Source organism: Carlito syrichta, unplaced genomic scaffold, assembly GCF_000164805.1.
Source record: "Carlito syrichta isolate Samal-C Ts95f unplaced genomic scaffold, Tarsius_syrichta-2.0.1 Scaffold302096, whole genome shotgun sequence".
In the NCBI taxonomy this organism is placed as follows: Eukaryota; Metazoa; Chordata; class Mammalia; order Primates; family Tarsiidae; genus Carlito; species Carlito syrichta.
The window spans coordinates 69955-91262 of record NW_007246192.1 but is presented as its reverse complement, the minus strand read 5'-3'; the positions used below and the strand labels follow the sequence as shown (position 1 = coordinate 91262).

At 38.0% G+C, this 21308-nt stretch overlaps 2 protein-coding genes across 2 annotated transcripts in view; one reads left to right on the top strand and one right to left on the bottom strand.

Moving 5' to 3' along the window:
• Window positions 1-21171, top strand: part of VRK2 (vaccinia related kinase 2) — a 117610-nt gene extending 96439 nt beyond the window's left edge. Inside the window, exon 12 of the mRNA XM_008056078.2 lies at window positions 20653-21171. Coding sequence (XP_008054269.1) covers window positions 20653-20997 — 345 coding nt within the window. The 3' untranslated portion in view covers window positions 20998-21171. The remainder of the gene's footprint in view (window positions 1-20652) is intronic.
• The window catches only part of FANCL (Fanconi anemia complementation group L), a gene marked incomplete at its 5' end in the record, with an annotated part of 60256 nt that continues 59501 nt past the window's right edge, over window positions 20554-21308 (bottom strand). Inside the window, one exon of the mRNA XM_008056079.1 lies at window positions 20554-21104. Within this exon, the coding sequence (XP_008054270.1) occupies window positions 21069-21104 (36 nt within the window). The remainder of the gene's footprint in view (window positions 21105-21308) is intronic.

Genomic DNA, 21308 nt, shown 5'->3' with positions numbered 1-21308 from the left:
GCTATTCCACTTCCTCTCCAGTATTTGGTGTTGTCAGTCTTTTTAATGTTAAGCATTCTAATATGTGTAGTAGTATCTTATTGTGGCTCCAGTTATCATTCATCTGATGTCTAATAATTTTGAGCAGTTTGGCATGTTTTCACCAGTCATTCATATCTTTCCTTATGAGGTGTTTTTTTCAAGAGTTATAAGCCATTTTATTTGGATATTTGTCTTTTTATTATGGTACTGTAGGAGCTTTTTACACATTCCATATACAAGTCTTTTTGTCAGATATCTGTAATGTAGATATCATCACCCAGCATGTAGCCTGCCTATTCATTTACTTAATAGTGTCTTAAGATAAGCAGAATATTTTACTCTTATTTATTTTTATTTGAAGTTCAATTCATCATTTTTAATTTTTTTTTCTATGTAGAAACCTAAGAGATCTTTGCCTACCTCAATGTCCTAAAGTTATTTTGCTATATATTCTTTTTTTTTTTTTTTTTGAGTTGGAGTCTCACTCTGTCGCCAGACTGGAGTGCAATAGCCGCTCCCGGCCACTGCAGCCTCGACCTACTGGGCTCCGGCGATCCTTCCACCTCAGCCTTCCGAGTAGCCTGAATTACAGGCATGCGCTACCACGCCCAGCTGATTTTTTGATTTATTGTAGAGATGAGGTCTCGCTGCCAGGCGGGTCTCGAACCTGCGGGCTCAGGCAATCCACTCACCTCAGCCTCCCAAAGGCGCGGGATTACAGGCTGAGCCACCAAGCCCGACTTGCTATATATTCTTATGGTAGGTTTATAGTTTTAGCTTTCATCGTTGAGGGTATGAACCATCTCAAATCAATTCTTTTTTTTTTTTTTTTTGAGTTGGAGTCTTACTCCATTCCCCAGGATGGAGTACAGTGGCACACTTACAAGCACCACAGCCTTGACCTGCTGGGCTCATTTAATCCTTCTACCTCAGCCTTCCAAGTAGCTGGAACTACAGGTGAACACCACCATGCCCAGTTAATTTTGTAATTTATTGTAGAGATGAGGTCTCACCATGTTGCCCAGGCTGGTCTCGAACTTGTGGGCTCAGGCAATCCTCTTGTTTCGGCCTCCCAAAGTGTAGGATTACAGGCTGAGCCACCGAGCTCAGCTTCAGAATAGTTTTTTAACTCATCAATTTTAATGCCTTATAGTGCTTCTGCCATCTTTTGTTTCATCTTTTCCACATTGGCAAAATGTTTCCCTTTGAGGACTTTTTTCATCCAGGGAAAGAAAAAGTCACTTTGGATGAGATCAGGTGAATAGAGAGTATGGAGCATGTGGGTCATGTTGTTCTGGGTAAAAACTGCAGAACACTCAATGTGATGTGGGCAGGTGGTTTATGTAAATCATGAAATGGGCAAACCTGCTGAAAACTTATCATGAAATGGGCAAACCTGTTGAAAGAATCTCGTTGTTATGAGAGGCTGCATTCAGTTCTAGTGAAAAAAATAAATTCACTAGAACTGGATGCAGCCTCTCATAACAATGCTAGCTGGCACATTGATACCAGTTGGTTCCTAGAACACTAATTTAGGAGGGGAAGCCTGAAATACTAGGGGACTGTCCTCTAAGATTTCTTGTTTTTTGTTTGCCCTTTGTATAACTACGGAATCCCTACAGTGCCTACACCAGCCCCTCACCAACCTCAAATAAGAAGAAACCAGGAAAATAATTTCTAACTATATGAAAAAAATGGAGTTCTTCAGTACCCTCAAAAGACCACACTAACTCTTCAGCAATGGACCTTAACCAGAATGAAATTTTTGAAATTTCAGAGATAGAATTCAAGGGTTGATTATAAAATTGCTCAGTGAGATTGAGGAGAAAGTTGAAATTAAATACAAAGAAATTTGTAAAACTATTCAGGGATATGAGGGTGCAACAACAAGTTACCTTACTTGACCCTGCATTCACCGGTGCCTTGATCTTGGACTTCCCAGCCTCCAAAACTATGGTGATGGAACAGGTCAGACTGTGAGAGTATCGGTAAAAGCAAGTGTCCATAAAGACTCCCTGCATGAGTGGGTGTATGCCAGTGGGTGAGTGAAAGTCCATCTGAGAGGAGACTTGGGTTCATATACCTGGGGCTTTCCTCCAGAGGTGACTGCAGCCCCCCACCACCAAGATTAAAGTTGCCAGTGCACAGGATCATCTGCTGCTCTTGGGACTCTCCTGAGAAAAGCCTGCACCCGGCCCACCATTACCTGGAGCCCCAGATTCATGGAGAGAGAAGATCAGGGAGAACTTGGGAGGAGCCCCACCACCATCAGTGAGGAAACGCCAGAGTCATTTTCTCTGTCCTGGGCCCAGGCAGAGACCTGCACTGCCCTGCCTACTTCCACCCAGCCTCCATCTTGGGACCTAGAAGTAATATCATCAAACTCAGAGAGATAAAAGCACCTTCCCCACACTGAATCAGACACAGACACATCAGATCTGAGTGAGAGACTTGACAGGCAGCAAGCTGGGTGAGTCCAGATACAATCCACCTGTCTCCCACAGTAGGCCTGGGGCATCTGACCCACATTGAGATTAACTCTATCAGACTGCCCTGTGACCAAAGGGGAGGGACCGGAGAGGAGAGTTGAAAGGAAGTTGGACTTACAGGAATGACTTCAGAGCGAGTTTTGGTTTTTTTTTTGTTTGTCTGTTTGCTTGTTTTTTTCTTTGTTTTTTGTTTTAGTTTTTTTTCTCTCTCTTCTGCTTTTGATTATGATTTCATACTTGCTTTGTTTCTGTTATTGCTATTTTTTTAGACTGTTTGTGTACTAGTATTTTTGAGGGAGAGTACATCAGTAGGGGGGTTTTGTCAGTTTCTATATTTGTATGATTCTGTGTATGTTTTAGTTTTTTTATCTTTTATGTCTTTGTGTCTCTTTTCATTTTTTAGTTGGTATGCCTGTTTTCCCTCTTATTCTTTACTCTCTCCAGTTTCCTCTCATCCCCATCCTTCCTTTTTTCATTCTTTTGCTTTTTCTTACCTCATTTTGCTTTCAGGGGGCAAGCCTATATCCCCATTGCATGGAAAAATTGTAAGGCAGTGGGAAGTGGGTTCCAGGGGGCCAACACATCTGTCAGGGGATACTGGGATCTGGCAGATAAGTTTCTGAATCACAGCTCCCCCCTCAATTACATCTCAAAACTGCAAAAGTACAGCCTCCCACCCACGATCCACTTTCAGAATTGAACATAGCCAGAGGATCCACATAGGGAAGAATTGGAGATTGAGCAGACAGAAGTAAAACCTACCCTCCCCATGATCCCTGAACAACAGAACGAAAGAAGAGGGAAAAAAGAAAAATCTACACAAATGAAGAAAAACCAAAAGAAGAATATGGGTCTCACATAGACCCCTGGGAGGTCAGCCACCGAGAATATAGACTTTGGAATGCAAACAATGAAGAGCGCCCAGAATGACTGGTCTCAAATCACAAACCCAGATATCAAGACATTAAAAGAGAGAAAAATAGAATTGAACAGAGATAAGAGGAAAGAATGAAAGAGTTTATAACTTAGATAACAGCAATAAAGAACACAGTGAATGAAACAAATAACAACTGATAAATATGGAAGCAGAATTAGCCAAGTGGAAGAAAGAATCTCAGAGCTTGAGTAACAAAATATGGAACTAATTCAAACTGTCAAAAATAGTAAAGAAGCTTAAAAACAGAGCAAAACTTTCAATAGATTAGTGATTATTTCAAGAGGATGAACCTAATGTTAATTGGACTTCCTGAGGCAGATAGACAGAGACCACCCTGGAACAAACATTCCATGAAATTATCCAAGAAAACTTGCTTCTCTCATCAGTGACACGACCATTCAAACACCAGAGATTCAGAGAACCCCTGCAAGATGACAAATGAGTAGACCAACTCATAGACACATAGTAAATTCCCTACACAAAGTAGGTCTAAAAGAAAAAAATCCTAAAGGCAGCAAGAGAAAAAAATTCAGACTACCTACAGGGGAAGACCAATTAGAATAGAAACAGACTTATCCACACAAACACTTCAGGCGAGGAGAGCTTGGAGCCCAGTCCTAAAAGTTCTCAAAGATAAACAATTTCAACCAAGAATTACCTACCCAACTAAGCTAAGCTTCATCAGTGAAGGAGAATCAAATTCTATCCCAGACATTCAATCCCTAAGAACTTATGCTGCCTCCAGGCTGCATTACAAGAAACACTTAAAAAAGTATTAAACACAGAAGAAAAGAAAGAATGACAGTGCCCTTCGCAAGAATGCAGGAAAAAAGATTGAAAACACACATGAATCAACCCAAAAATCAGAAGAAAGGAAACAACAACAAACTCTATAAGAACCTCATGACAGGGATAACCTCTCACATTTCAATAATTAGCCTGAATGTGAATGGACTGAATGCACCACTGAAAAGACATAGAATGGCCAAATGGATAAAATATCATGAGGCAACAATATATTGTCTTCAAGAGACTCATCTTGCCAGAAAGGACATTCACAGACTTAAAGTAAGAGGATGGGAAACAAAATTTCAGGCAAATAGAACACAAAAGAAAGCAGGTGTTGCAATCTTGATATCAGACAAAATACCCTTTAAGCTATCAAAAATTAAAAAACATGTGGAAGATCACTACATAATGATGAAAGGTTGAATCCATCACAAGAAATATCTATCCTAAACATATATGCACCCAACATAGGAGCACCAACTTTCATAAAGCAGCTTCTAGGTAAACTTCAAAAAGATATTGACTCTAACTCTATCATAGCTGGGTTCTTAAATACACTACTCATGACCCTGGACAGATCATCAAGACAAAAAATCAACGAAGAGATACGCAACTTCAATGTGACTCTTGACCAAATGGACTTAATTGATCCCTACAGAACACTCCACCAAACAACCACAGAATATACATTCTACTCATCACCACATGGAATGTATTCTAAGATCGACCACATCCTTGGCCATAAATCAAGCATAAACAAATTTCATAAGTGAAATCTTTCTCAGATCACAGCGGAATAAAAATAAACATCAACACCAATGTAGTTCCCCCAAAACCAACAAAGACATGGACACTAAACAGCATGATGTTAAGCAACTTCTGGGTAAACTTGGAAATCAAAACAGAGATTAAAAGATATCTGGAAATAAATGAAAATGGGGTGCCAGGAAAACAGTACTAAGAGGGGGATGCACACACAAACACACAAGAAGAAAATGGAAAGATCACAAGTATTAACAGTCTAACAAATCACCAAAGGGAGCTAGAAAGCAAGATCACCAAAACCCTATCTTCAGCAGAAGAATCCAGACCACCAAAATAACAGCCCAGATTTGGGACATAGAAGACAAAAAGATAATACAAAAAGAAAAAAAAAAATCAACGAACAAAAACTTGATTCTTTGAAAGGATAAACAAGACTGATGGTCCCCTAGCTAGACCCACCAAGAAAAGGAGTGAAAAAGCCCAAATAAACACAATCAGAAATGCAAAAGATCAAGTCACAACTGACCCTGAAAAAATACAAAAGATTATCAATGCCTGTGTACACTTATTTGGAAACAAACTTGAAACCCTAAAGGAAATGGAAGACTTTCTGACATCACACAACCTCCCCATATTGAAACAAGAAGAAATCGAGACCCTAAATAGACCAATAACAACCCAGGATATTGACTATGTCATAAGAAAACTACTTACAAAAAAAAAAGCCCTGGACCAGATGGATTTCCAGAGGAATTCTACAAAACATACAAGGAGGAACTGATACCAATCCTACTGAAAGTATTCCAGCCAATTGACAAGGATGGAACTCTCCCCAAGTCAATTTACAAAGCTAACATTACATTGATATCCAAGCCAGGTAAAGATCCAACAAAGAAAGAGAACTACAGGCTAATATCATTGATGAACATAGATGCTAAAATCTTCAATAAGATCCTAGCCAGTCAGATCCAACAATACATCACGAAAGTCATCCACCATGACCAAGTAAGCTTCATCCCCAGGATGCAGGGCTGGTTCAACATTTATAAGATCATAAATGTAATTAAATACATCAACAGAAGTAAAAACAAAAACCACATGATTATATCATTAGACATGGAAAAAGCTTTTTATAAAATCTGGCACCTTTTCTTGATAAAAACCCTTGGACATCTAGGCATAGATGGAACATACCTCAAAATAGTAAGAGCCATCTACGAGAGACCCACAACCAGCATACTGTTAAACAGACAGAAATTGAAACCATTTCCTCTGAAAACCAGAACAAGACAAGGTTGCCCACTCTCACCCCTACTTTTCAACATAGTTTTGGAAGTCCTAGCTACAGCAATCAGACAAGAGAAGGAAACCAGGCGTATCCAAATAGGAAAAGAGGAAGTCTTTCAGATGACATGATCTCTTTGCAGATGACATAATTCTATACCTCAAAAACCCAAGAGAATCTGTTAAAAACCTCATTGCACTTATAAGGACTTTGGCAAAGTCTCAGGGTATAAAATCAATGGGCAAAAGACAGTCGCTTTTCTATACACCAACAATAAACAGAAAGCCAAATAAAAAGCACAATCCCATTCACAATAGCCAGAAAAAAAATTAAATACTTGGCATCTTCCTAACTAGAGGCTTGAAAAACCTTTACAATGGAAACTACAAAACACTGCTCCAAGAAATCAAAGATGACACAAATAAATGGAAAAATATTCCATGCTCATGGATTGGAAGAATCAACATTGTTAAGATGTCTATCCTATCCAAAGCAATGTATAGTTCAAATATCTGTTGCCTTCAAGAGACTCACTTAATACAAGCAAATGATGAGTGAAGTACCTTACATATCATTATTAACCCTGAGTAAATGGTCTCAGTTCTCCAAAGATATAGGCTGGAAGAATGAAAAGAAAAAAAACACAGTTCAAATATCTGTTGCCTTTAAGAGACTCACTTAATACACAGAGCCTCCTTTAGACTCAAGGTAAACAGGTGGGAAAAATATATTCCATGCAAATGGAAACCAAACACCAGCAGGAATAACCATTCTCATAACAGATAAAACAGGCTACAGGCGTGCTCAGGAGACTCCTGAAGATGGCAACGGCATAGGTGGATCCGTGAGACTCTCCGAACATGAGTTCCCAAAAAGACTCTTACTTTTCTTCCTGCAACCCCCTGCCCACCGCCAGCCACACTGGTATGAGGCCCAGGGACCTCTGGTCCCACGCAGGGCCAGATATTGTGGCCTGGCTGCAGCTACTCCACAATATGTAACTCTGGCCGGCTGGGGAATCCTGAATCCTGGATCCCAGCTCCCTCCCTGGTTACATTGTCACGACTAGCACCCAGCACCAAGCTGCTGGTCACCCAGGGAGGGTCTGGGCGCCCACCTCTCAGAGATACTGTTCCCATTTCTGGCTGAAGTGCCCTGTAAGGGACCCAGAGCCACCACCTGCCCTCTGGAGCTTTGGAGATCTGGAGCCCAGGGTCTACCCTGGCTGAGGTACTCAGCATGCGACCGCAAGCTTGTGTAAGGGAGCTTGTGTAAGGTGCTGATCGGAGGCTTCCAGCTCCCAAGGAGGGAACCCCTGACCCTCTCCTCCACCCCAACCTGCTGGTGGCACCCTGGATCCAGCGCCCAGTTGGGCAGCTGGTCCCACCTAGAGACCCACATGAGCATCCCTAAATGTGAAAGTAAAACTACCACCTCTGCCATTTTCAAGGCAGATTTGCTTCGCCCCGCCCACCTATCAGAGACTCCACCTCGGTTCCCATGGTGATGTCGTTAAACAGGAGAGAAAGCCCCTCCCCATACGCCGAACAGAGACAAGTCACAGATCTCCCAGGCAGCAGGCTAGCTGCCTACAACAAAAACAGAGGGGAGAGGCTGGAGATTGGAGCTCAAGGGACTTTAGCCACTAAGAGATGAGAGAAAAATCTACACAAATGAAGAAAAACCAAAGGAAGAATATGGGTCTCTCCCAGACTCCTGGGAGGGCAGACACTGAGAAAACTGACTTCAGAATGCAAACAATGAAGAGCCCCCAGAATGACTGGTCTCAAACTACAAACCTACATATCAAGACATTAATGGAGAGATTAAAAAGAATTGAGGAGACTCAAGAACAAACTAGAAAAGAGTTGATATCTGAGATAACAGTAATAAAGAATACTGTGAATGAAATAAATAAACTGATAAGCATAAGATATAGAACTAACCCAAACTCTCAAAAACACAGAAAACAAGCTCAAAAAGACAGAAAAAAACATTCAAGGGATGAGCAATTATTTCAAGAGACAGAACCTAAGAGTAGTTGGCCTTCCTGAGGCAGAAAGAGAGACAGAGACCACACTGGAACAAACCTTCCATGAGATCATTCAAGAAAACTTCCCTTATCTAATCAATGATGCAAAAACTGAAACACAAGAGATTCAGATAACCCCTGTAGGACAACAAATGAGAAGACCAACTCCTAGACACATAATAATTCGCCTAAACAAAGTAGGCATAAAAGAAAAAATCCTAAAGGCAGCAAGAGAAAAAGGTCAGATCACCTACCAGGGAAAACCAATTAGAATAGCAACAGATTTATCTACAGAAACCCTGCAGGCTAGGAGAGCTTGGAGCCCTGTCTTCAAAGTTCTAAAAGATAACAATTTCAACCAAGAATAACCTACCCAGCCACATTAAGCTTCATCAGCGAGGGAGAATTAAAATCTTTCCCAGATATCCAATCCCTAAGAACTTATGCTGCCACCAAACCACCTCTACATGAAACACTCAAGAAAGTACTAAACACAGAAGAAAAGGGGAAAAAAAGAACAACGTTCTTCACAAGAGTACAGGAAAAAGAATAAAATACATATGAACCAACCCCCAAAACAAAAGAAAGACAATAAACCAAGTGGAAGAACAACTCTATAAGAACTCTATGATAGGGACAAACTCTCACATTTCAGTAATTAGCCTCAATGTGAATGGACTAAATGCACCACTGAAAAGACACAGAATGGCAAAATGGATAAAATATCACCAGGCAACAATATACTGCCTTCAAGAGACCCATCTCACTAGAAAGGACATGCACAGACTCAAAGTAAGAGAATGGGAAACAAATTTTCTGGCGAATGGAACACAAAAGAAAGGAGGATTCGAGATCCTAATTTCATACACAATACCACTTAAACTATCAATAATTTAATAAGATACAGAGGGCCACTACATAATGATAAAAGGTTCACTCCATCAACAAGAAATATCTATCCTAAACATATATGCATCTAACATAGGTGCACCAACTTTTATAAAGCAACTCCTAGGAAAGCTAAAGGATATTGACTCTAACACCATCATAACTGGAGACTTTAATACCCCACTTACAACCCTAGACAGATCATTGGGACAAAAAATCAGCAAGGAGATCCGGAACCTCAATGTGACTCTGGACCAAATGAACTTAATTGATACCTACAGAACACTCCATCCAAAGACCAGAGAATACACATTCTACTCATCACCGCATGGAATGTATTCCAAGATCGACCACATAATTGGCCATAAATCAAGCATAAGCAAATTTAAAAGGACCGAAATTCTACCATGTACCTTCTCAGACCACAGTGGAATAAAAATAATCATTAATACCAACAAGGTCCCCCAAAGCCCACAAAGACATAGTCACTAAACAGCATGATGCTAAACAATTGGGTCAATGATGAAATCAAAACAGAGATCAAAAGATACCTGGAAACAAATGAAAATGAAACATCTTACCAAAATCTCTGGGACGCCTTAAAAGCTCTAGTAAGAGGGGAATTTATATCCCTACAAACACACATGAAGAAACTGGAAGGAACACAAATTAACAGCCTAACAAGCCACCTAAGGAAGCTGGAAAAGCAAGACCACCAAAACCCTAATTTCAGCAGAAGAATCTAGATCACCAAAATAAAAGCCCAAATCCAGGACATAGAAGACAAAAAGACAATACAAAAAATCAATGAAACAAAAAGCTGGTTCTTCGACAGGATAAACAAGATTGATGGTCCCCTCGCTAGACTGACCAAGAAAAAGAAAGAAAACCCCAAATAAGCATAATCAGAAACACAAAAGATGAAGTCACATCTGACCCTGAAGAAATACAAACGATCATCAGAGACTACTATGTACACTTGTATGGCAACAAACTTGAAAACCTCAAGGAAATGGAGGACTTTCTATCATCACACAACCTACCTAGTTTGAAACAAGAAGAAATTGAGACCCTAAATAGACCAATAACAATCAAGGAAATTGACTATGTAATAAGAAAGCTACCTACAAAAAAAAGCCCTGGACCAGATGGCTTTCCAGCAGAATTCTGCAAGACATTTAAGGAGGAATTGATTCCAATCCTACTGAAGCTATTTCAAGTGATTGAGAAAGATGGAACCCTCCCCAAATCATTTTATGAAGCTAACATCACATTGATATCCAAGCTAGGTAAAGATCCAACAAAAAAAAGAGAACTACAGGCTAATATCTTTGATAAACATAGATGCCAAAATTCTCAACAAGATCCTAGCAAACCAGATTCAGCAACACATCTCAAAAATCATCCATTATGACCAAGTTGGCTTCATCCCTGGGATGCAAGGCTGGTTCAACATTCGTAAAACAATAAATATAATTAAATACATGAACAGATGTCAAAACAAAAACCACATGATTATATCATTAGATGCAGAAAAAGCTTTTGATAAAATCCAGCACCCCTTCTTGATAAAAACCCTCGAACATCTAGGCATACAGGGAACATACCTCAAAGTAGTAAAAGCCATCTACGAGAAACCCACACCCAGCATACTCCTAAATGGACAAAAATTGGAAACATTTCCCCTAAAAACTGGAACAAGACAAAGATGCCCACTCTCACCCCTCCTGTTCAATATAGTATTGGAAGTCCTGGCTAGAGCAATCAGAGACGAGAAGGCAGTCAGGGGTATCCAGGTAGGAAAAGAGGAAGTCAAATTATCTCTCTTTGCAGATGACATGATCGTGTACCTTGAAAACCCAAGAGAATCTGTCAAAAACCTCTTTACACTGATAAAAGCCTTCAGCAAAGTCTCATGATATAAAATAAATGTGCAAAAGACAATTGCATTTATTTACACCAATAATAAACAAACAGAAACACAATAAGAAGCACAATTCCATTCAAAATAGCCACACAAAAAATGAAATACCTTGGCATCTTCCTAACCAGAGACGTGAAAGACCTTTACTATGAAAACTACAAAACTCTGCTCAAAGAAATCAACAATGACACAAACAAGTGGAAAAATATCCCATGCTCATGGATTGGAAGAATCAACATTGTGAAGATGTCCATCTTACCTAAGGCAATCTACAGATTCAATGCAATGCCTATCAAATTACCAGCAACATTCTTCTCAGACCTAGAAAAAACAAAACAGGAGTTCATATGGAAACACAAACGACCAAGAATAGCCAGAACAATCCTCAGCAAAAAAAAAAAAACATTACCTGACTTCAAATTATGCTACAAGGTATAGCGTCTACAGCAGCATGGAACTGGTGTACGAGGAGACACATGGAACAGTGGAATAGATAGAAAATCCAGAAATAAACCCAAATACCTAGAAACAACTGATCTTTGACAAAGCAGACAAAAACACCCTATTCAAACAAATGATGCTGGGAAAATTGGATAACTACATGCAGAAAAATGAAACTTGATCCTTATGTTTCACTATATACAAAAAATAATATTAAATTAAAGAATCAAATGTCAGGCCTGAACCATAAAAATCCTAGAAAAAAGCCCAGGAAAAACTCTTCTGGACATTGGTCCAGACAAATAATTTACAACTAAAAACCCAAAAGCAAATGCAACAGAAACAAAAATAAGTGGAACTTAATTAGAATAAAAATCTTCTACACAGCAAAAGAAATAACAGAGCAAATAGGAAACCATGAGAGTGGGAAAAGATACTCACAAACTTTACATCTAACAAACAACTAATTTCCAGAAACTACAAAGAACTCAAATCAGCAAGAAAAGTGCCCCATTAAAAAGTGGGCAAATGATGTGAACAGTTATCTCTCCAAAGAAGATATACAAACAGGGAACAAACATGAAAAAAATGCTCAACATTACTCTTCATCAGGAAAATGCAAATTAAAACCACATTAAGATACTACCTTAAACCTGTCAGAATCGCCATTGTTTAAAAATCAATGGTGGCACAGATGTGGTGAAAAGGAACACTTATATACTGTTGGTGGGAGTGTAAATTAGTACAATCTCTATGGAAATGGAGATATCTCAAAGAACTAGATGTAGATCTGAGACAGAAGACAGCTAGAGAAAGGCTAGGCAGACAGACAGGTGAGTCTTATGGTAACAATGCGGGTGAACTCCTGGCAGGTCTCTTAGACTCAGCATTGGTAAACAAGCTCCCTGTGAGCCTCTCAAGCTAGAGCTAAAGTCTTCACTGCTGGGATTGAAAAGCAACCAATCAGCTCATCATTAGTCCCTACCTCCTGCCGATTGGTCCTTAATACTGACCAACCAAAACAGCAACAGCTCACAACTAGTAGGAGCCAATCAGCTTGGACCTAGGGCTATATAAGCACCTGGTTTGGGCCCCAGATGGGCAACTCCTTCAGGTCCCCTCCCAGCAGGGGAGCTTTTCTGTCCTCTCAATAAATCCTGCTTACTCACTTTCTGGCCGCCCATGTCCCTCATTCTTCCTGGGCATGAGACAAGAACTTTGACCCTAAAGAGCTGCAGAAGATCATCAGAGTTGAAAAGTCATGCACCCCAGAGGCAGGCTTGCCAGCGGATGGAGCTGGTGAACCAGGAGAGCTGCTGGACAAAGGCAACACTCCAAAGCTGAGACACCCACGGGGCTAGGCTTGCCAGCCCACTGAACCAGCAACACTTTCAGGGCTTGGCTTGCCAGCCCATTAGAGCCAACACTCTCAGTGCTTTGCTTGCCAGCCCACTCCCCGCCCCCCCCCCCCCCACAATCACAACACTCCCAGGGCTTGGCTTGCCAGCTTCCCCCCACCCAGTCACAACACTCTCAGGGTTTGGCTTGCCAGCCCATTAGAGCTGACACTTTCGGGGCTAGGCTTACCAGCCCCTTAACGACTCTGGAGCTTGACTGGCCCATTGAGCTGACATTCTTGAAGCCCAGGCTGACCTGAAAAAATCCACATCAATGTGACCATTTGATCCAGCAATTCCATTACTAGTATCTACCCAAAGGTAATTATTTTAAAAAGACACCTGCACTTGCATGTTCATCGCAGCACAATTCACAATTGTTGGATTGTTTTAGTTTGGAATCAGACTAAATACCCATCAACTGATTAGTGGATGATGAAAATGTGGTCTATATATACTGTGGAATAGTATTCAGCCATCAAAAAGAATGAAATAATGTATTTTGGAGCAACTTGGATGGAATTGGAGAACATCATCCTAAGTGTACTAACACAGGAACAGAAAACCAAACACCACATGTTCTCACTTATAAGTGGCAGCTAAACTAAAGATCTCCAAAGACATAAATAATAATCTAATGGACATTGAAGACTCAGAAGAGAGAATAAGGGAAGGGATGAAAAAATCACCTATGGAGTGCAGTGTGCACAGGTGACGATGGTAGGTACATTTAAAGCCCAGACTTCTCCACTACTATACAGTGCAATCATGTAACCAAAAAGCACTGCACTCCCTAAAACTGTTAAAAATTTTTTGACAAATGCGTTGGTCATTGTAGGTCCTGGTTTTCCCCATAAAATTTAAGAGACAGCTTGTTCCAATGTCAAATCCTCCAGTGCATTAGCCTGGATCTTTTCTCCATTTGCATGGGTCCTCTTTATTTTCTCTCAACAATATTTTGTAGTTTTAAGTGTTGACATCATATATATCTTCCATTACAATTATCTCTAAATATATTTTGATCCAATAATATTAAATTTTAAAAATTTATTATTCTAGTTATTTGTTGCTGGTATATAGAAATATTGATTTTGTATATTGACCTTGTGTCTTTAGACTTTCCTAAATTCACTTATGTTCTAGTAGATTTTATTTTCTTTTTTATAGGTTCTCAAGGTTTTCTTCATAGTTAATCATGTTTGCGAATATGCAGTTTCACTTCTTTCTTTTCAACACGTATACCATCTATGTATCTATGTATGTATGTATGTATGTATGTATGTATCTATCTATCTATCTATTTTTGTCTTACTGCACTTCCTAGCATCAGTGATGCTACATTGAATAGACATTGTGAAAGTGGACATCTTTGCCTCATTCCTGATCTTAGGGGAAAAGCTTTCATTCTTCCACCATTAAGTTAGCTGTATGTTTTACCTAAATGCCTTTTATCAGGCTGAGGCTGGTTCATTGTATTTTTTGAAAAATAAATCATGAATGAGTATTAAATTTTTTTTTGAAATTCATTGAGATTATCATATGATTTTCCTCCTTTACTAGTGTGATGAATTACATTGATTTTTTAATTTAATTTTTATTTTCTTGAGAAAATAGAGAGAACCCACATAAATGCAGAGAGGGTCTCATTCTGTCACGTAGGCTATAGTGCAGTAGCACAGTTCTGGCTTACCACAGCCTCAACTTCCTAGGTGTAAGCAATTCTTCCACTTCAGCTTCCCAAGTAGCTGGCACTATAGGCTGGCTTTTTGTATCTTGTGTAGAGATGAGAAATCTCCATGTTGCCTAAGCTAGTCTCAAATTCCTGGGCTCATGATTATCCCACCTTGACCTCCCAAAGTGCTGGGATTACAGGAATGAGCTACCTCACCCAGCTTGATTTTTGAATGTTGAATCAACTTTTTATTTCTGATATAAACCCCACTTAGTCATGATGTGTTATCATGCTGAATTGTTTGCTGAATTTTAAATCAATTCCTGCTGAATTTGAGTACCATGAAAGACTTTCGTATCTATATTGATGAGAAATATTGGTCTGTAATTTTCTTTTCTCATAATATCCTTATATGGCTTTGTTTTCAGGATTATGAGTTATGGCAGTTGGAAGTGTTCCCTCTGTTTTCAGAAAATGTTTTAGCAAGAAAACTACCTAGGCTAAGGGTTATTATTAATTTACTTATAATAACAGATGTAGTAGTTATTAGATTTTCTTTTTTTTTCTAGAGGTCAGTTTTGGTAATTTGTACTTTTCAAAAAAATTGTCCATCTCATTTAAGTTGTTGAATTTATCATCACTAAACTGGGTTATTTTCTTATTATCCCTTTATGTCTTTAATATTTATATTGGTGTACCTTCTTTCATCTCTAGTAATATTCTCTTTTTTTCGATAGTATAGCTAAGTGCTTATCATTTTCATTGATCTTATCAAAGACCAACTTTTGGTTTTGTTGATTTTTTAAAATCTACTGTTGATAATGTTGTTTCACTTATTCTGTGTCTTTTCTTTATTTATTTTGGGTTTAATTTTCTCTTTCAGGTTTCATGAGGTGAAAACATAAATCATTGATTTTAAGTATTTTTTTCCTAACATATATTTAAAGCTATAAATTTTTACTTAGCTATAAATAAAGTTAATTAGTGTTCTGAAGTATGGCTATATCTTTGTAGAACATGTGGGTTATTCCAAGTTTTTGGCCTTTCACCATTGAATATTTCACCATTCAACTATAGACTTTTTTGTAGATGTTCTTTATCAAGTTGAGGAAACTCCCCTCTGTGTCTAATGTACTGGAATTTTTTTTTGTCACTAATGGATATGAATATTGTCAAATGCTTCTTTTGTATCAGTTCATACGATTATGTGGTTTTTCTTCTTTAGACTGTTACTATGGTGAGTGATACTGATTTGTGTTTGAATATTGCACTAATTTTGCTTTCATTGAATCAACCACACTTGGTTGTGGTGCATTATTCTTTTTATATGTTTCTGAATATAATTTACTACTATTTTAATGAGAATTTTTGCATCTGTGTTCATGAAGGCTGTTGTCTGTATTTTCTTTTTATTCTGCTGTCTTTGTTGGTTTTGGTAACAGGGTAATAGTGATCTCATAAAATGAGTTGCGAAGCCTTCCTCCTCCTAATTTCTGGAAGAAAATGTGTAGAATTGATATTGTTTCTTTTTAAAATGTTTTGTAGAATTTTCCAGTGAAACCATCTAGGCCTGGAGATTTGTTTTTTAGCTATGAATTCAACTTCTTTAGTAAAACTATTCAGATTTTATCAAGTGTAGGCAAACTTTTCTGTAAGGAGCCAGACAGTAAAAAAAAAAATTAGCTTTTGCCAGGTGCAGTGGCTCACACTTGTAATCCCAGCATTTTAGGAGGTTGAAGCAGGAGGATTGTGTGAGCCCAGGAGTTTAAGACCAGCCAAGGTAACGTAGTAAGCCTTTGTCTCTACAAAAATTTTTAAAAATATAACTGGATGTGGTGGTGCATGCCTGTAGTTCCCAGCTACTCGAGGAGTTGAGGTGACAGGATCACTTGAGCACAGGTGTTTGAGGCTGAAGTGAGCCTTGATTGTGGTACTGTGCTACGGCCTGGATGAGTGAGACACCCAAACACAAAAAATAAATTTGGCAGGTCATACAGAGTCAGAACTATTTAACTCTTCCATTATAGCACAAAAGTGTCTATACACCAATGTAAACAAGTAAGTGCAGCCAAGTTCCAACAAAACTTATTTTTGGCACTGAAATTTGAATTTCATATAATTTTCAAATGTCACAGAATATTTTTTCTAACCATTTAAAAATGGTTTATCACCTGATCAGTTTCATCTTGAGTTAGTTTTGGTAATTTGTGATTTTTTAGGAATTGGTCTATTTCATCTTAGCTGTCAAATTTTTGTTGGTAGAATTGTTCACAGTATTCCTTTATTTAAATACATTAGATGTCTGTGGGGTCTGTAGTGATATCTGTTTTTTCCCAGATGTTAGCAGTTTGTGTTTTATGTCTCTCTCTGTCAGAATTGACAGTTTACCAGTCTTATAGGTCATCACAGAAACAGCTTTTGTTTGGTTGACTCTTCTTTTTTTATTGCCAGTTTCATTTGTGTTCTCTGATTCTTTCTGCTTGCTTTGAGTTTCTCTTTTTCTAGATTCTTTTCACTTAGAAAAATATTTTGTATTTTAACTGACAAATACCTCATATTTTATATTATGGAGTACAGTGTGATGTTTTGATTCGTGTTTACATTATGGGATGATTAAATCACACTAATTAACAAATCCATCGTGTCACATACTTGCCTTTTTTTCCTACTTTCTTAAGGTGGAAACTTAGATTATTAAATTGAGACTTTTTTCCTAATAGAAGCATTTAGTATTATAAATTTCACTTCTAGTATGGCATTAGCTATGTCCCAAATATTTTGCTACATTGTATTTCCATTTTCATCCAGTTGTGTTTTTTTGTTTTGTTTTTAATTTCCTTGGGGTCTCTTTAACCCATTCAGAAGTGTTTCTTTACATTTAAAATGTTTACAGATTTTCCTATTACTTCGTTTCTTCAGCCTGATTTTAGTTCATTTTCCTCTTTTTTTTCTTGGTTTGCTTTTTGTTCAGTTCAAAATATTTTGTACTTCCTTTTGAGACTTCTTTTAAAACTTTAATTTTTTTAAGGCATTGTTAATTTCCAAGTATTTGAAGATTTATCTGTCTATTATTGATTCCAAGTTTAATTATATTATGGTCTGAGAACATAAATTTGGTAGGGTTTATTTTATGAGCCAGGATGTGGTCTATTTGGTGAATGTTTCTGTTGCAATTGAAAAGAACATGTATCTTCCTCTTTTGGGGTAGAGTGCTCTATTAATATCAGATCCCCTTGGTTTGTGTTGTTATTAATTTCTTCTGTATCCTTACTCATTTTCTTTCTAGTAGTTTCAATTAGTGAGACCAGGGTTTTCCAGTTAGGAAGATGTGGGGTTGCCACCTCTTTGCTGTTTGTTTATTTAATACATTATAGGGATGGTCAAAACAGCAAGTTTTCTCTAGTCTTTGAGGCCAGTGGCATTTGTAGGATTGCTGTCTCTCTGCTTATGTTTGTTCAATATAGGGTAAGGTTAATTGGTAGGACTCTACTGTAGTCTCTACAGTGTCTGGTATAAAAGAAGAAAGGCACTGCTTCTGCCTGTGTTAGTATAGGGAGTGGCAGTCTATAAGGCTCTGCCCTGTAGTCTCCACAGCACGTGGTGGGGAGGGAGAGGTTCCCTCTCACCAGTGCAGGTTGAGAACGATTGACAGGGCTCCAACTCACAGTTATCCTAATACCTGGTGAGATAGAGGGTACTGCCTTGTTAGTGTGGGGATGGTCTGCAGGGGTTTGCCCGTTTATGCAGTGCTTAATGGGGAGGGGTAAGTGTGTTCCCTGGTGCAGGGTGGTGACAGTTCACAGGACCCTACCCCACAGTTTCCACAGCACCTAGAGAGAAATTAGAAAGGTGCAGCCTCTTTCATGGTGTTCACCTACAGTAAAGCAGGCACAGTCAAAAGGTTTGTCAGTACACCTACCCTCACCCAGGGCTATTGGTTAGATAGAGTTCTTGGCTTTTAAAAAAAATTCTATCTATGACTATTGCTAATTCCAGATTGTAGGCTGTTTTATGGGCCCAGGCTAGGATTCATAGGAGGCACCAAAGTGAAAGTGCATGCTGGGATTCATGGATAGGTTATTCCTTGTGTCCTGGGGCTCCTAGTCAGTTGCCTTCTTTTCTACAACTTTCAGAGTATTCTGATAGTTGCTTTTTGTTCTTTCATTTTAATTAGCAGAATAGAGTTGAATGCACTTTCTGGTCTGAAACTGGATGTCCCTTATTTTCATTCTGAAGGCTTCACTGAGTGTGAAATTTTCCTTTCAGAACTTTAAAGATGTTTCCCTGTCTTCTTGGGTGTGCTTTTTTTCTGATAAGAAGTTATCAGTTATTTCCTATCATTGACTCTATATATAATGTATCTTTCTGGCTACTTTATATCTTGGGTTTTCTAATGATAGTTGTATTTGTTTTTTGTGCTTTAGGTTCACTGAGCTTATTTTATCTCTGTATTGATTTTGTCATCAAATTGGAAAAGTTTCTATTATGATTTCATCAGTTTGTTTCATGCCTTAATCCCTCTTACTTCTCTGAGATCTTACATGCATGCTAGAATACATTTTTCATAGGCAACTGAGGCACTGCTCATTTTTTAGTCTTTTATCTTACTGTATTTCATTTTGGATATTTTCTTTTCTTAACCTCTGATTGTCAAATCAGCTATTAACCTAGCTAGTGAGTTATTTATTCCATGTTTTTTAGTTTCAGAAGTGCATCATATCTCTCATTTCTCTTCTGAGATTTCACCATCTGTTCACTAATTTTGTTCACCTTTCCTTTAATTCCTTGAACGTATTTATATAGATGTTTTAGAGTCCTTGTTTTTGATAATTCTGTTCTCTGAGTCATTTCTGAGTCTGTTTTTGTTATTTTTTTCTCCTGGTTATGGGTCACACTCCCTGCATCTTATGTAGCTTTATTGTATGCTGAACACAATGCTGTGGTGTTTAGGTTCCAGACCTTACTGTATTCCTTTAAAGAGTTTTGTTCTGGCAGTTAATTTATTAGTGGTTCAATCTGGTTATTTTGTAACTTCGTTAGGCTTTTTTGGTCTAGTCTACAGTAAATACTATGTTAAGTTGTGGCCTGAGGTCTGGGTTGTTTTCCTTAAGTATCATAGCTGTGTTTGTTTTAGATGTCTGATAAGTTATTTTATATATTTTGTCTAATTTTATTGGTTTGGGCTTCTATAGCAGGAGGGGATTCATGACCAACAAGTAGAAGTAGTGTTGACATTTTTCAGAGCTTCCAAGTTGATTATAATGTGCATGCAAAGTTAATAAATAATGCAAGTTTTCTTGATAACAGAAAATTGCATTAATGTGAATTTGTTAGCTCAGAAAGAATAGTTTAAAGTTCGTTTTCTCACTCTCAAGTAATTTCTTTTTAATAGTTGTTAAGTATCATATGTAAGAATCCTTTCTGACCCTTCTAAAACTCTCCATCCAGAAAGTGACTATTTTTGTCAGTAAGGAGACTGTTTGAAAGGTACCCTTTTAGGGGTTGAGGGGTAGTAGCTATTTTCAAGGATAGTGGCATTACATCACATATTTTTGGATGAAACTAACAATGAACATGATTAAAGTATTTTTGTTTTGTTTTATAAAACTTTCCACTTCTAAGTTACTTAAATAAATGGTACACAGAGATGGCATGCCAGATGTCACAAAAGGATGCAGAAGCAGAACTCTTGACCTAAGTGATGAGCAGGAAACTGATTCCAGGGACTCTGGCTAACAGGAATGATGGTGAAAACACAGACGCAACTCGTGAAACTTGCATATAAGTAACCAACTAATTTGTTTCATATTGATATCTATTCACTCTATAGTAGTTGGTCTATAAACTCTAAAATCCAGGATCTTTACCTAAAAATTACTTTTGAGGAAAAATAAAAAGTACACACAAACTTTATCTAGTTGCATAGCAAATTTTATTTAGCATTCTTATGGAGTATACAAAATAAATACTTCGATAACTCAAATCTAACAAATTATGTATTTTTTTCCATAGGAAAGCACAAGGAGAAGGCACAAATATCAAGAGTTTCAAGAACTTCTGAAGGAAGCAAATAGTTTCCCCCAAAAATCCAACTATACACAATTCCCAGATTCATTTTATGAACCCCATCAAGATTTCACCAGTTCAGATATATTCAACAAGTCAAGATCTCCATCGTGGTATAAATACACTTCCACAGTTAATATGGGGACCACAGATTTACAAAGTTCTACAGGACTTTGGCCTGCAATTTCTCAGTTTACCCTTAGTGAAGAAACAGAGGCAGATATATATTCTTATGGCTTCATAATAATTGTCCTTTTGACGTTAGTATGTCTTGCATTATATTTTCTCTGAAGATATCAAATAAAATCCTTTTGATAATTTTTAAGGTTTCCAGTTCTTCACAGAAACGTTACATTCTTATTTCAGGGTTTCCTCCCAGACATTTTCAAGGTAATTGGCTTAAAAAAGATAATATATTTTAACAAAGCAAGTTCATAGACACTCTAAAAATAAAGTTGCTTTATACCAGAAATAGTGTCATGGTACAGTTCGGAAAATACGTTTCCGAAGTTTCAGATCACCTAGGAAATCTAGAAAGGAGTTTAATCTTTTGATCAAAGAGATAACTTAAAAATTAAAGTTAAAGATGATTTATTTTACAG